The sequence below is a fragment of the Schistocerca cancellata genome, chromosome 1, assembly GCF_023864275.1.
Source record: "Schistocerca cancellata isolate TAMUIC-IGC-003103 chromosome 1, iqSchCanc2.1, whole genome shotgun sequence".
Taxonomy (NCBI): domain Eukaryota; kingdom Metazoa; phylum Arthropoda; class Insecta; order Orthoptera; family Acrididae; genus Schistocerca; species Schistocerca cancellata.
In genome coordinates this window covers 409952351-409965567 of record NC_064626.1, presented here as the reverse complement: position 1 = coordinate 409965567, position 13217 = coordinate 409952351, and the positions used below count along the sequence as shown (strand labels likewise).

At 41.7% G+C, this 13217-nt stretch overlaps 1 protein-coding gene across 1 annotated transcript in view; it reads right to left on the bottom strand.

Annotated features, from left to right (window-relative positions):
* The window catches only part of LOC126161560 (scaffold protein salvador), a 54933-nt gene that overhangs the window by 28389 nt on the left and 13327 nt on the right, over positions 1 to 13217 (bottom strand). The window contains exon 4 of the mRNA XM_049917501.1: positions 8859 to 8977. Coding sequence (XP_049773458.1) covers positions 8859 to 8977 — 119 coding nt within the window. The remainder of the gene's footprint in view (positions 1 to 8858; positions 8978 to 13217) is intronic.

Sequence of the window (13217 nt, the reverse complement as noted above, 5' to 3'; positions counted from 1 at the left end):
AATAATGACTGTGCACACTTCGCTCAGCCGATGTTCCGGACACTGAAGGGTTTGAAAAAAAAAGCACTGGTCCAATGACAGCTGTGGGTCTCAAGAAAATTATTCGGAAATTCAAAAAGGCGGGTTCTTTTGATGTGCAACCTGGTAGAGGGAGGAAACGAACTGATTCGATGTCAGTGGAAGCAGTGAATGCAGGAGGAGACAAGTGGTGGAGTGCAAATATGTAGTGCATGGAGAATTGCCAAAACACTGGACATGCCTGTGAGCAAGGCGGGTAAAATCCAACAAAAAACACCCTTCTTTGCTATTCATTCAAAATTACCCATGCGCACGAGTTGCTTCCTGTTGACCTGCCAGCAAGAGAGACCTTTGCTTTAGAACTTCTTGCTCGCATCGAAGTGAACAATGACTGGCCATGGAAGATTTTGTGGACACACGAATCCTACTTCCATCTGACAGGATATGTCAATACACAGAATTGTCGAATATGGGCAATGGAAAATCCATACGCCAGTCAACCAGTACCACTTCATCCTGAAAAGGTCAGTGTAGTGCGGGTTTACAGCATCATTTATCATAGGGCTATATTTTTTCTAAGAGTTAGGTGACTCCGGTCCTGTTACCTATACCGTCACTGGTAAATGCTGTGAGTGTCTTTTGCACACCACGTCATTCCAGCTCTCCAACAGCATGGATGGGATCATTTTTATGCAAGGTGGCGCACCTTCACACATTGCAAATCCAGTTAAGCAGCTGGTGAAGTGCCATTTCGGAAATACTAGAATTATCAGCAGACATTTCCCTACAGCCTGGCCGTCCCTATCACCTGACCATAATATGTGTGACTTTTGGCTGTGGGGCTATCTGAAAGATGATATGTTCAGTGTTCTGGTTGCAAACTTAGTTGCATTGAAGGCACACATTGCACAACATATTCTGCACGTGACCCCAGAAAACACTATGATCCACGAACATGCTGTTTCTCGATTTCACTTGTTGCAGGGAATGGTGGACAGCATATTGAACACGTTTTGAGCCAGTCACACGGAAATTAATAATCCAATCTGATTTTGATTGCTACTTTTTATGCTGTTTTTGGCCTCAGGACAACTAAAAGCCAATTTTTCCCATCCGATGTGATATGACCTTGCCGTGGTGGATGGGATTACATAATTAACAATATCACACCTGTGCACCCATGCACACTGAGTAGCACAGTTTGTTTAATGTCAAACGTACACCTTAGCCATTGCTGTATGATTTATTTGTCATTTGAAGTCTACCATTGTTAAATTATGATACTACTGGTACATTTTGTGACATAAGGTCTTAGAGTTGGAAAAAAAAAAAAAAAATAGAAGAAGGGGAAGAAGAAGAAAAATTTTGAGTAAGTCAAACATGAAATCTGCAGTGTGTATATGTCAACCTCAGATTATCTCACTATGAACTAGGACCAACTTTCACTAGCAAAATTTTGTGGATCAAGTCAGGTTCAACTGCACTCATTATTTCACAATGTAATGACACTACAAAACAAATGGATTTCATTCTGCCGAAACATAAGTTAAAAGAAGTAAAAAATAAGTAGTAATTGATAATACTCCCACACTGCTGAATTTTGAAAGAATTTGAACTGTAAGAGTAGGTGAAGGAAAATATTGGCGATGTAAGTAATGAGTGCACACAATAATTGCTTTAATTAGGGTTCTCTGAGACAAGTATTAATGTGAAAAAGTTGAGACAGTTTTCATAAGTAGTTAGTGGCAGAATGAAAAAGGGAAAATTGAACTATTTGCAGTGAAAGGAAGTGTACAGAGTTTGACAGCAGCCAGTAATAACTTACCACCTCTTACAAAAATGCTCTCTAGGCTTCACAACCATTAACAACGCAATTCACATTGAATTCTAGGTATGTCAGTGATCGAAGGAGAGCAAAAGTTTAACTGCTGAATACCAACATGTACTTAAACTGCTATGGCAACTTCACACCGGTTGAAGAGAAAGAGTAAGGACATGAAGGTCAACCAGCAACATCATCTTTATCCACAAATAATACGATAAAGTTATGTCTTGGCTTAGTGATTATGTGGTTGACTGCTGAACATAAGTTCTGGGAACTGACCCCTTATGATAACACAACTTTTGATACCACACAAGCTGAGTAGGTCACTTGCTGTTTTCCTAGCATTCTGGGCCACTGTGGTCGGCATTGTCCATGAATGCCCTCTGACAGGAAACTGCATTTCCTTTATTCATTTTCACTGTGGCAGCTGGTTGAGTGCAGGTGTGTTAGGGCTTGTTGCCAGATTCTGCCCGAGTGAAAATGGACGTAAAAACGGAGCAATGAGTCTGTGTGAAATTTTGTTTTAAAACCGGGAAATCAGCTTCTGAGACTTATGAACTATAAAAACAGCTTTTGGAGATAACTGCACGAACCAGTCAAATGCTTTTGTCTGGTTCAACACATTTAAAAATGGCCGTGAATCATTTGAAGTTGAACCACGGTCCGGTCGTCCTTTCACCTTAAAAATGAATGAAAATGTTGTGAAACATCGTGACTTAGTGCGCTCTGATCATAGACTTACAATTAGGAAGATGACTGATGAACTTAAGTTTCCATGCAGTTCAGTCAATTTTAACTGAAGATCTGAACATGCGTCCAGTGTCCACAAAATTAATTCCAAAAGTGTTGTCAAGTGACCAGAGGCCACGAAGAATTGATTAATTGGACTAAAAATGACCCAGATTTGTTAAATAAGGTAATTACAGGTGATGAATCATGGGTATATGGATATGATCCTGAAACCAAAGTGCACTCTTTGCAGTGGAAGACTCCAGGTCCACCACGACCAAAAAAAGCACGGCAAAGTCGGCCGAAGGTGAAGACAATGTTGGTGATTTTTTTCGATTTTACCAGTACTGTGTATCACGAATTTACTCCTGGTGGACAGACAATTAACCAGGAATACAACAAATGTGTCCTCTAGCATTTGCGTGAAAAGATATGGAAGAAAAGGCCTGCATTGTGGAAAGACAGGAGTTGGGTGCTACACCATGACAATGCTACGGCTCATCATGCTTTCTCCATCATTGAATTTTTGACCAAATTCAGAATTCCTGTGCTTCCACAACCACCATCTTCCCCTGATTTGGCCCCTGCAGACATCCACCTGTTTCCTAAACTGAAATTTTCACTGAAAGGGAAGCGATTTGACTCAATTGAAGACATCCAGGCAAATAGGAGAGCGTCCTTAACACACTTCAGGAAAAAAAAAAATTTCAGTAATGTTTTCATAAGTGGAAACACCGTTGGAGTAGGTGTGTTATGTCAGAAGGGGACTATTTTGATGGAGATGCATCACAGTAAAATGTACGTACCACAATTGTACAATTACAAGCCCATTCTTAAAACTTTCCAATCACACCTCATACAAACTAATAAAGAAGCTTGGATTGGCATGTTTGGCCCTTAGAAGCATCTCTCACTGCATTTATCTTACCATTAGAGCGTTAGTGTATTTTTCTGCTGTCTTAAACCTCATTTACACTTAACTAAAAATGAATGTTTGCAACATTGTTCCACCAAAGTCAGCAACATCTTCGCAAGAGTGTTGACCGTTCACGCCCCCATCCACACCACTGACATACATTTCTACATATGTATTCACATTATCTGCTTTGCTTAGCTGGCAGCAAACATTTCACATTGTGTATTCACACCAAGATATCCTAAGGCAATTGAAGAGGAAGAAACAACGAAGTGTGGTGCTGCATGACTTGACACTGAACGATGTAAGTAGATGCTGAAAAAGACAGTCATTGTTAGTGGAATGAGAACACTTAGTAACTTCCAACCATCTTTCCACATAATTTCAAAAACTTTCTAAACTTTTTCTCACTTACGTGCTTATCATAATATATTTGACACATGACTATATTATGAAAATGACAGATTATATAATGTAAATGGATAGATAAGGAATCTACTCACCAAGTGGTGGCAGGGGAGCACACACACCAAAGGATTTAACATTTACAAGCTTTCAGAGCCAGTGGTTCCTTATTCTTGCAGAAGAGTTGAAGGGGAAGCAGTCTTTCCTTCTCATCCCATCCGGTTAAGTCTCCCCTGACATGGGGTTGTGGGTGACTTTTCTGAGCTGTACCCATTCCTCTAAAACTCTCCACTCCTTTTCCTTCCCCTTCAACTCTTCTGCCAGAAGGAGGAGCCACTGGCTCCGAAAGCTTGTAAATGTTAAATCCTTTTGTGTGTGTGTGTGTGTGTGTGCGCTCCCCTGCTGTCAGTTGGTGAGTAGATTTTATATCTATCCATTTGCATAATATTGCCTAATTGAATATTCCCATTGAAAAGGGTGGATTGCTACTCACTATATAAACAAGACGTTGAGTCTCCTCTATATGGGGTCCTTCCGTGTCAATTCAACCAATTTGAGAAATGTTTCAGCTGATAGTCTCAGATTTGGCTGAAATTTAGTACACCAATGCTACCAAGTGTGGAACACTCATGTACAAAATTTGAAGTTCCCCTGCCAATTAGTTCCAGAATTATGGCTTGTGAAAGAAGGTGACATGACCTGGAAATTGCAACCCGCATCTGGCAATCTATCTTCAGACCCAACTTCAGGTCTTAATAACTTAGGAACTATTCTGCACAGTCCAGTGAAATTTTTACAACCCAGTAACATCCACTTAGAGAACATACTCTACGAATCAAAACACCAACATATTTCTGAGGGAAAATAAAAAATTCCAAAATGTGATTTAAAAAATGTAATACGTTAAAAGGGACATATTATAGGTGCCCTCTATGCCAAATATAATTCACTCAAAAAGGGTATAAATTTTTTGTGGTAAGCTTAATGTGGCCTAAACACACACAGAACTCATCTTGCCCATATCAATCACACAAACAGAGTTACATGCACACAAAAATACAAAAATTTGAAAAATTACCTGAAAAACGTGGATTTTCTACGTGTGGTAGCACAAAAGGGACAAGTGATATCCAAGCCAAATTTCAAACACTGCATAAGTAGACCATAATATAATATGTGGCAAAATTTCAACTTGTTATTGCAAGGCATCTTTGTACAATAAAAGTTGACAGACATGCATTTGGTTACGTTTCTTTTAACACGATTTAGCAAGTAATAATGATGATGCAGACATCTTGTTTCAGATAAAGCTGCAGCAATTGTTGGGAACCATTAGGCAACAGAAAGTTAACCAACAGTAGTTTTCAGGGACAGAATGAGTCATTGTTAGGCAGGAACAACAAAGGAAACAAGCAACTATTACAGGTTACTCATGTTTTTAAGATACTAGTTCAGACTGGTCAGTACTGTTGTGGAAAGTCAGTATGGAGGCAGTAGAGTGTACTAGTGGTGCTTTTGTTCAAATAAGTTGCAGTATTGGTAGAGCACAAGCATCTGAATGTCATAAAACAACATATGGAACAAAATTAGGCATTCGCTTCGTACTGTATGATCTGGATGAATCGGACCAAGATTTGTTGCTTTGGAGGTACTGTATGATCTGGATGAATCGGACCAAGATTTGTTGCTTTGGAGATCTGGGATAGACCCTGTGGGCACAGTTCCAGGAAACTTTAGTGTTTGTTATCATCATATGAAAGTGTTTCTGGATAAGTATTCTTTCCTATAAAGAAGTTGTTTTGATCCATTTCGGATTCATAAGAAGACAGTGAAGTGTAGCCTCAGAAAAATTGATATAAAATCAGTATTGAAAGTTAATCAGTTCATGGGACTTAACATGAAACCAGGACAAAAGTTATGTTCCAGGTGTGTTACACTGCTAAAAAATGAAGAATATTCTGATAATTTACATGACAGTGACGAAGAGTATCAGCCTCCTACAACCACAGTGGATGAGCAATTAAATACTTCAGTGACTGCTCTTGGTTTGTCTCCCATGAAGACACACAAAGTTGGGAAAAGAGACAGGCCCAGCTATGGTAGAAGAAAACTACAAGAAGCTCAAATGGAATTAAAACACAAAATAGCTGACACACTAATGGTGGAAGAGGAAGAACTATCTGCTCCAAAGGAACAGAAATCATGCCAGAAATGCTCTGATCTGGACAAAATTGTGCATGACTTGAAAGAAAAATGTGCCATATTCACATGCCAGAAAAAAGTAGCTATTTTTACCCTTGCACCTTCAAGCTGGTCTATTGACTACACTGCAAAGGAATTCAATGTTTCTACGTACATGATAAAGCAAGCTAGGAAAATAAAAGCAACCCAAGGAGTGCTTCCACAACTTCAGCAGGCTCACGGTAAGCAATAGAGTTCAGCACCTTTAAGGTGCTAGTGTCAGAGTTTAATGAAAATAATGACTACAGCCGAATAATGCCTGGAAAAAAAAAAAAAAAAAAAAAGACTACGTAATGGTGAAAATGGGAAATGTACATGTACAGATGCCAAAAAGACTGTTGCTATGCAACATATCAGAACCATATGTAGAATTCAGGAAAAGTATCCCAATACCAAAGTAGATTTATCATCTTTTTTCAATCTTTCGCCAAAATATGTTGTGCCTGTAAGAGCAAGGGGCACACACAATGTTTGTGTATGTGAGACCCATCAAAATGCTAAGCTGATGTTTGCTGCTATAAAGGATTCTGGTCTGGATTACAAAGGTGCATTGAAGCTGCTAGTGTGTGACATCAGTTCCCACCAGTGCGTGATACACAGGTGTTGCCTTCACCAGAGAGTACTACACAATAGTACAACAAAATAAAAGATGTCAGATTTAATTTGAGTGCCAGCGGAATGTGGGGCCATTATCAAAGCATCTCCACTTCGTTGTCACTTTTAGGGCCTTATACACTCACACTGCAAAACCAAACATAGTTTCTTAGGTGGTTTAGAACATGATATTCCTAATGAAAGAGTTTGCAAAAGGCATTTTCTTGTAAAAGTGTGCCAAAAATAGCCATTTTTGTTGATTTTTAAAAAAATCGTCAACTTTTCTGTCAATTTGTAAACTATCGGAAAGCAGTTGAAGAATGAAATCTTATATTCTAACTTGGTATTGGTAAGTTATTACGTGCAAAGTTTCAGGTTTATCCCGTAATTACTTCTAGAGATACAAAGAGTTAAACTTCACGTTTCTGGCTATATTTTTTCTGGCCAACTTCACTTTAAATTACCCATACTCAAATCACCCAGGAAAGCTTTTTTATTTATTTATTTTGCTTAAGAGAGTGCAAAATGTCCAAGATGACATAGCTTTGTTTCTTTCCTGGAAATATTACCAAAGATATTACGTCCCAAAGTTGCCAAAAACCCACGGGTGCACTGTTGATAGCTGTGCTATGTGGTCAAACAAAGGGCTATATCTCTTGAAGTATTGATTTAATGAACAGGAAACTTTACCAGGGTTCATTGGGAATGTGTGATTTTTCATACAAAATTTCATCAAAATCCGTTATGTTCATGCAGGACTTCTAGACTACTTGGCACGGAATGACCCATAAGCATAACAACATTAGGCAGTATAGTGACAGTTTATTGTTAGTGTACAGGGTGGTAAGAAACACACTGAAAAGCTTGTAAGGATGTTGCACGGGAAGTTGTGGTGAGGTGTAAAGGTTAAGAAAAAAATTCTATATGTTGTACCATTTCCAAGTTAGCCAATCGGATTGTTGAGTGTGTAAATTGAAGCACTTGCGCACACACACAATAAAATGCAGTACTGAGCAGACATTTGTGCATCTGTTACTTACCACTTGTTCAAATGCTCATTACCAGTTTGTGCCTTTTTTGGAAATGATAAATTTAAACCAGGTGAGCAAAAGCTACATTTGTTTGGTTTGAGGAAATTGGATAAGAAAAAGTTTGGCAATGCTGTCTCTAGCAGGCTGCTTAAATTGTGCACATGATGACTTGACTATCTTCAGTGTTAAATAACTCTGAAATGACAAAATGTATTGAATTTTTTTTTTGTTTTTTAACAATTATTCTCTGCAGAACCTCCGCTTCAACACCCTTATAAACTTTTCAGACTGTTTCTTATTGCCCTGTATAATTTGGCCCTGTCAATGTCCCTGAAGGTTTTCCATCTTGACAAAATCTACTGAACATCATGAGAAAATGAATGACCCAATTTTCCATATTTTATCAATTTCTGATAAGTAAGACAAACTAAATTAATATTTCACTGGTGTATGAAGTTGAAAACAGTATTTATACAAAGATTATGATGCAATGAGCTACTTTTAACTTTTCTTTACATTCCAAAATATATGGGTGTTTCGAAAATTGTCAGCAGCACGCGTGCGCCCTGCCCCCCCCCCCCCCCCCCCAAAACACACACACACACACACACACACACACACACACACACACACACACACTTTTCACATTTTTCAGTAGCCTAAATTGACATGCCTTCCCTACAATTCTATGTTCTCTTTAAAATTAAATGACTATTTTGAAACACCTATGAAGCCAATTTAGGTTCATGGTGCCATGAACACTGCCATGTACTACATTACTTAGTAAATAATACAAAATTTATTTGTTAAATATGTTACAGTGCATTAATTTACCTGAACAGGAAATATAAATTTAGGCAACACTAACTACATTTCAAATCAAAAGCTGAAAACAGAATGATGTTAATATGAAGTGAAAACTATCCTCTCTAATTTGTGGCAATTTTTGCACACACAAGAAGGATAGGAGAATAAAGTTTTCATTGAACAGACTGAAAACTTGCATGCTACTTCATTAAAATTGTATCATGCTCAAAGTGACCTGAAGTCCAATGTACATAAGTCCCTAAGAAACATTTGTAGAATGGAAAGAATTTACCTCTGAGCAATATCTGGGACGGAACTGCTTGGAGTGTATTTTCCTTCATGACCTCCTAGGTTGGGAGCAATTCGATTATTACCAAATTTTTGAGTTATGCTGGTTTCCTGCACAGTGCTCTATAAGACAAGAGAAAAACAAAGAAAATACCACTGGTATGAACATAAAAACTATAAATTTGTACTTTAGTTGGAACTTTAATGTCTTAAAAGCTGATATAGTTTCAAATAACCAGAATGAACTTCCACTCCGCAGCGGAGTGTGTGCTGACGTGGGAGACTAAAACTGTATTCTGGACTGAGACTCAAACCTGGTCCCAGGTTCAAGTCCAGGTCTGGTACACTGTTTTAATCTGCCAAGAAGTTTTATTTTCAAATATTTTACTACACAATAAAATCTACAGCAGGAGAATTTCTTCGCATATTCTGTCATCTACAAAAGTAAATGCATACTTGAAACTTATCTCATTGATGATTAAACACATTAAATGTTTTTACTTGTGGGGAAGAAAGAAACAAAGTAATCTGTAACAAATATGTGACCGTCTCCACGAAACCATACTGTGTGTTAGAAAATCACATTTTTATTTTATTGTGTGTCCTCATACTCAGGCCTACTTAAATTGAGAATCTGTCTAATCTAATTGGAAGTGTAAGTTCAAAAGGAAATTTTCTGTTCATTTTTAAATTTTTAACACAACTTCTAGTGACGTATAGAAAATCAATTTCCTTACGCCATAAAGCCTTGCTACATGACTTAAGCAATGGTTTCCTAAAAACAATGTTGTATACAAAACTGGATCAACATATTAGGTTTGCAAATAAGTGCATAGTGTTTTTCTGTGTTGTTGTTGTTTTCAGTCCAGAGCCTGATTTGATGCAGCTATCCATGCTACTCTATCCTGTGCAAGCTTCTTCATCTCCAAGTACTTACTGCAACCTACATCCTTCTGAATCTGCTTAGTACATTCATCTCTTGTTCCCCCTCCGTAATTTTTACCCACCACGCTGTCCTCCAATACTAAATTGGTGATCCCTTGATACCTCAGAACATGTCCTATCCACCAATCCCTTCTTCTACTCACATTGTGCCACAAATTTCTCTTCTTCCCAATTCTATTCAATACCTCCTCATCAGTTACGTGATCTACCCATCTAATCTTCAGCATTCCTCTGTAGCACCAACTTCGTTGTCTCCACGAATGGGAGAACAATGGGACCGAGATGTAAGGATGGTGAAAGGAATGCTTTATACCGCCAAAAGTTGATGCAAACCGTCTTCTCTTCAGAGAACCGGAAGCCACTAGCCACACTCCATGAGTATAGGCTTTCAAGATAACACTGAAGGCAGCGCTCCAGTAGGCACGTTCTCTGGGCGCTGCAGTAGATCATGAAGTCATCGACAAAAAGAGAGCCTGAGACGTTAGGTGGAATGCAATCCATAATTGGATTGATCGCTATGGCAAAAAGGGCTACGCTCAAAACGGAGCCCTGAGGCAGTCCATTCTCCTGGAGGAAGACGTCGGACAATACGAAACCCACACGTACCCTAAACACTCGATCTGTTAAAAATGAATCAATAAAAAGGGGCAGGCAACCATGTAGACCCCACCTGTGCATAGTGCGGAGGATACCTCCTCTCCAACAGGTATCGTAAGCCTTCTCCAAATTGAAGGACACAGCTACCGTTTGGCACTTACGCAAAAAGTTATTCATGATAAACGTCGACAAGGTCACAAGGTGGTCAACAGCGGAGCGGCGTCGACGAAAGCCACATTGAACACTGGTAAGTAGCCGTCGAGATTCAAGAATCCAAACCAACCGAGCGTTAACCATGCGCTCCATCACCTTACAGACACAGCTTGTAAGAGAAATGGGGCAGTAACTAGAAGGAAGGTGTCTATCCTTCCCGGGTTTGGGTATGGGAACGGCGACGGCCTCACGCCAACGCATGGGGACCTGACCTTCGGTCCAGACATGATTATAAGTACGAAGAAGAAAGCATTTGCCAGCGGGAGAAAGGTGGGTCAGCATCTGAACATGAATGGCATCAGGCCCTGGAGCAGAGGACCGGGACAGTGCACGTGCACGTTCGAGTTCCCGCATGGTAAAGGGGGCATTATAATCTTCCAGATTCAGTGAGCGGAAGGAAGGTTGCCGAGCCTCTTCTGCCTCTTTTCTGGAAAGGAAGGCAGGGTGGTAATGGGCGGAGCTAGAAACCTCCGCGAAAAAGCGGCCGAAGGCGTTGGAGACATCCACAGGGTCCACAAGTACCTCATTACCTGAAGTCAGGCCAGGTATCGAGGAGTGGGCCTTAATGCCCGACAGCTGGCGCAGGCCACCCTAGACGACAGAAGAAGGAGTAAAACTGTTAAAGGAGCTTGTGAAAGAGGCCCAACAAGCTTTTTTGCTCTCTTTGATGACTTGACAACATTGCGCTCGGAGTCGTTTGTAATCAATACAATTCACCAGTGTAGGATGGCGGCGAAAGGTGCGTAAAGCATGTCAGCGAGCACGGATAGCGTCTCTGCAAGCCTCATTCCACCAGGGAACTGAAACGTGACGTGAAGAAGAGGTAGTACGAGGAATGGAACGTTCGGCAGCTTTGATGATAACAGCCATGAGGTATTCGACCTGACTGTCACAGCTGAGAAAATCTTGGTCCAGAAAGGTCGCCAGGGAGGAGTAAAGTCCCCAGTCAGGTTTCGGTATGTTCCAGCTCAAGGGACGTGGGGATGGGGTGTGGTGCATGAGACGAACAACACAGGGGAAATGGTCGCTCGAATAGGTGTCAGAAAGGACATACCACTCGAACCGACGGGCAAGAGTGGTAGAACGGATCGAGAGGTCCAAGTGGGAGTAGGTATGAGTAGAGTCCGAGAGGAAAGTTGGGGCACCAGTATTGAGGCAGACAAGATTGAGATGGTTAAAAACATACACCAAGAGGGAGCCTCTCTGACAGGATGCAGGAGAACCCCAAAGGGGATGATGGGCATTGAAGTCACCAAACAATAAAAACGGCGGAGGAAGCTCAACAATGAGGTGCATCATGTCAGCCTGACTAACTGTGGACGACGATGGAGTGTAGACAGTACAAACAGAAAAAGTAAAGGCAGAAGGAGTAACACAGACAGCTATTGCTTGGAATGGGGTGATCAATGGGATGGAATGGTAATAGACATCATCCCAAATGAGCAACATGACCCCACCTCGAGCTGGAATACCGTCCACAGGGGTTAGGTCAGATCGCTCGGAGGTATAGTGGGTAAAAGCAATACGGTCAGTTGGGCGTAACTTCGTTTCCTGGAGACCAATGACGAGTGGACAGTGCAGGCAGAGGAGCAGTTGTAATTCCTCCCGATTAGATCAAATACCTCTTATGTTCCAATATAACAGAGCCATCACGAATCAGAAAGGAGGAATGAAACGGGTGAAGAGCTGGTCACCTCGACGGCCGCAGAGGGACAGGTTTCGAGGGAACATCGCTACAACCGTCGGGAGGCGAATCCTATTCCATCGAGTCGTCGCCAGCTGCGGCAAAATTCCTGGGTTGCGCAGGAGGGGCAGCATCGTCCGCCGACGACAGGCCAGCTGAGCGCCTGGCAGCAGAGCGTCCCGGCGAAACTGAGGATGGCCGGGAGCAGCGACTGTCAGATGGAGCATCAGACGAAACGCGCCAGGGTGGAGAGGGGGATAGAGACTTCTTCTTTGAGGCCTTCTTGGAAGACCGATGAGTCACAGGGATGGTCGGCTGTGGGGGCTGGACCCAAAGAAAGTCCTCGTGCTCGGGGTCCTTTTTGGAACGCCGGACATCGGAAGCCAGGGTCCGTAACATTTCCCTGATGGACGCCTGAGAAGAGGATCACTTCTCAGGTGGCGGAGGAGGAGGAGGAGGAGGAGGAGGAGGAGGAGGAGGAGGAGGAGTATGGCCCCCGGGCAGAGGGGGCAGGGGCCGCGAGGGAGGAGGATTTGGGAGGCGAGGCATAGACCCCGGATGGGGTGAGGAGGTGGAGGGGGGACAGGATAGGGTTGAGGATACTGCGGAAGGAGTGAACACGACCGAAGCAAACGACGTTGTCAACATCACGGGATGGAGGCGGTCATATTTCTTCCTGGCCTCAGAATAAGACAGACGGTCCAAGGTTTTCAATTCTTGTATCTTCTTCTCCTTCTGATATGCGGGGCAGTCTAAAGATCTAGGCGAGTGGAGGCCAGGACAATTAACGCACCGAGGTGGTGGGATGCATGTATGTCACTGACGAAGAGGATGTCCACAATCACCACAAAGGGGCTCAGCTTCACACCGTGACGACATGTGCCCAAAGCGCAAACATCGAAAGCATCGCATAGGAGGCGGGAC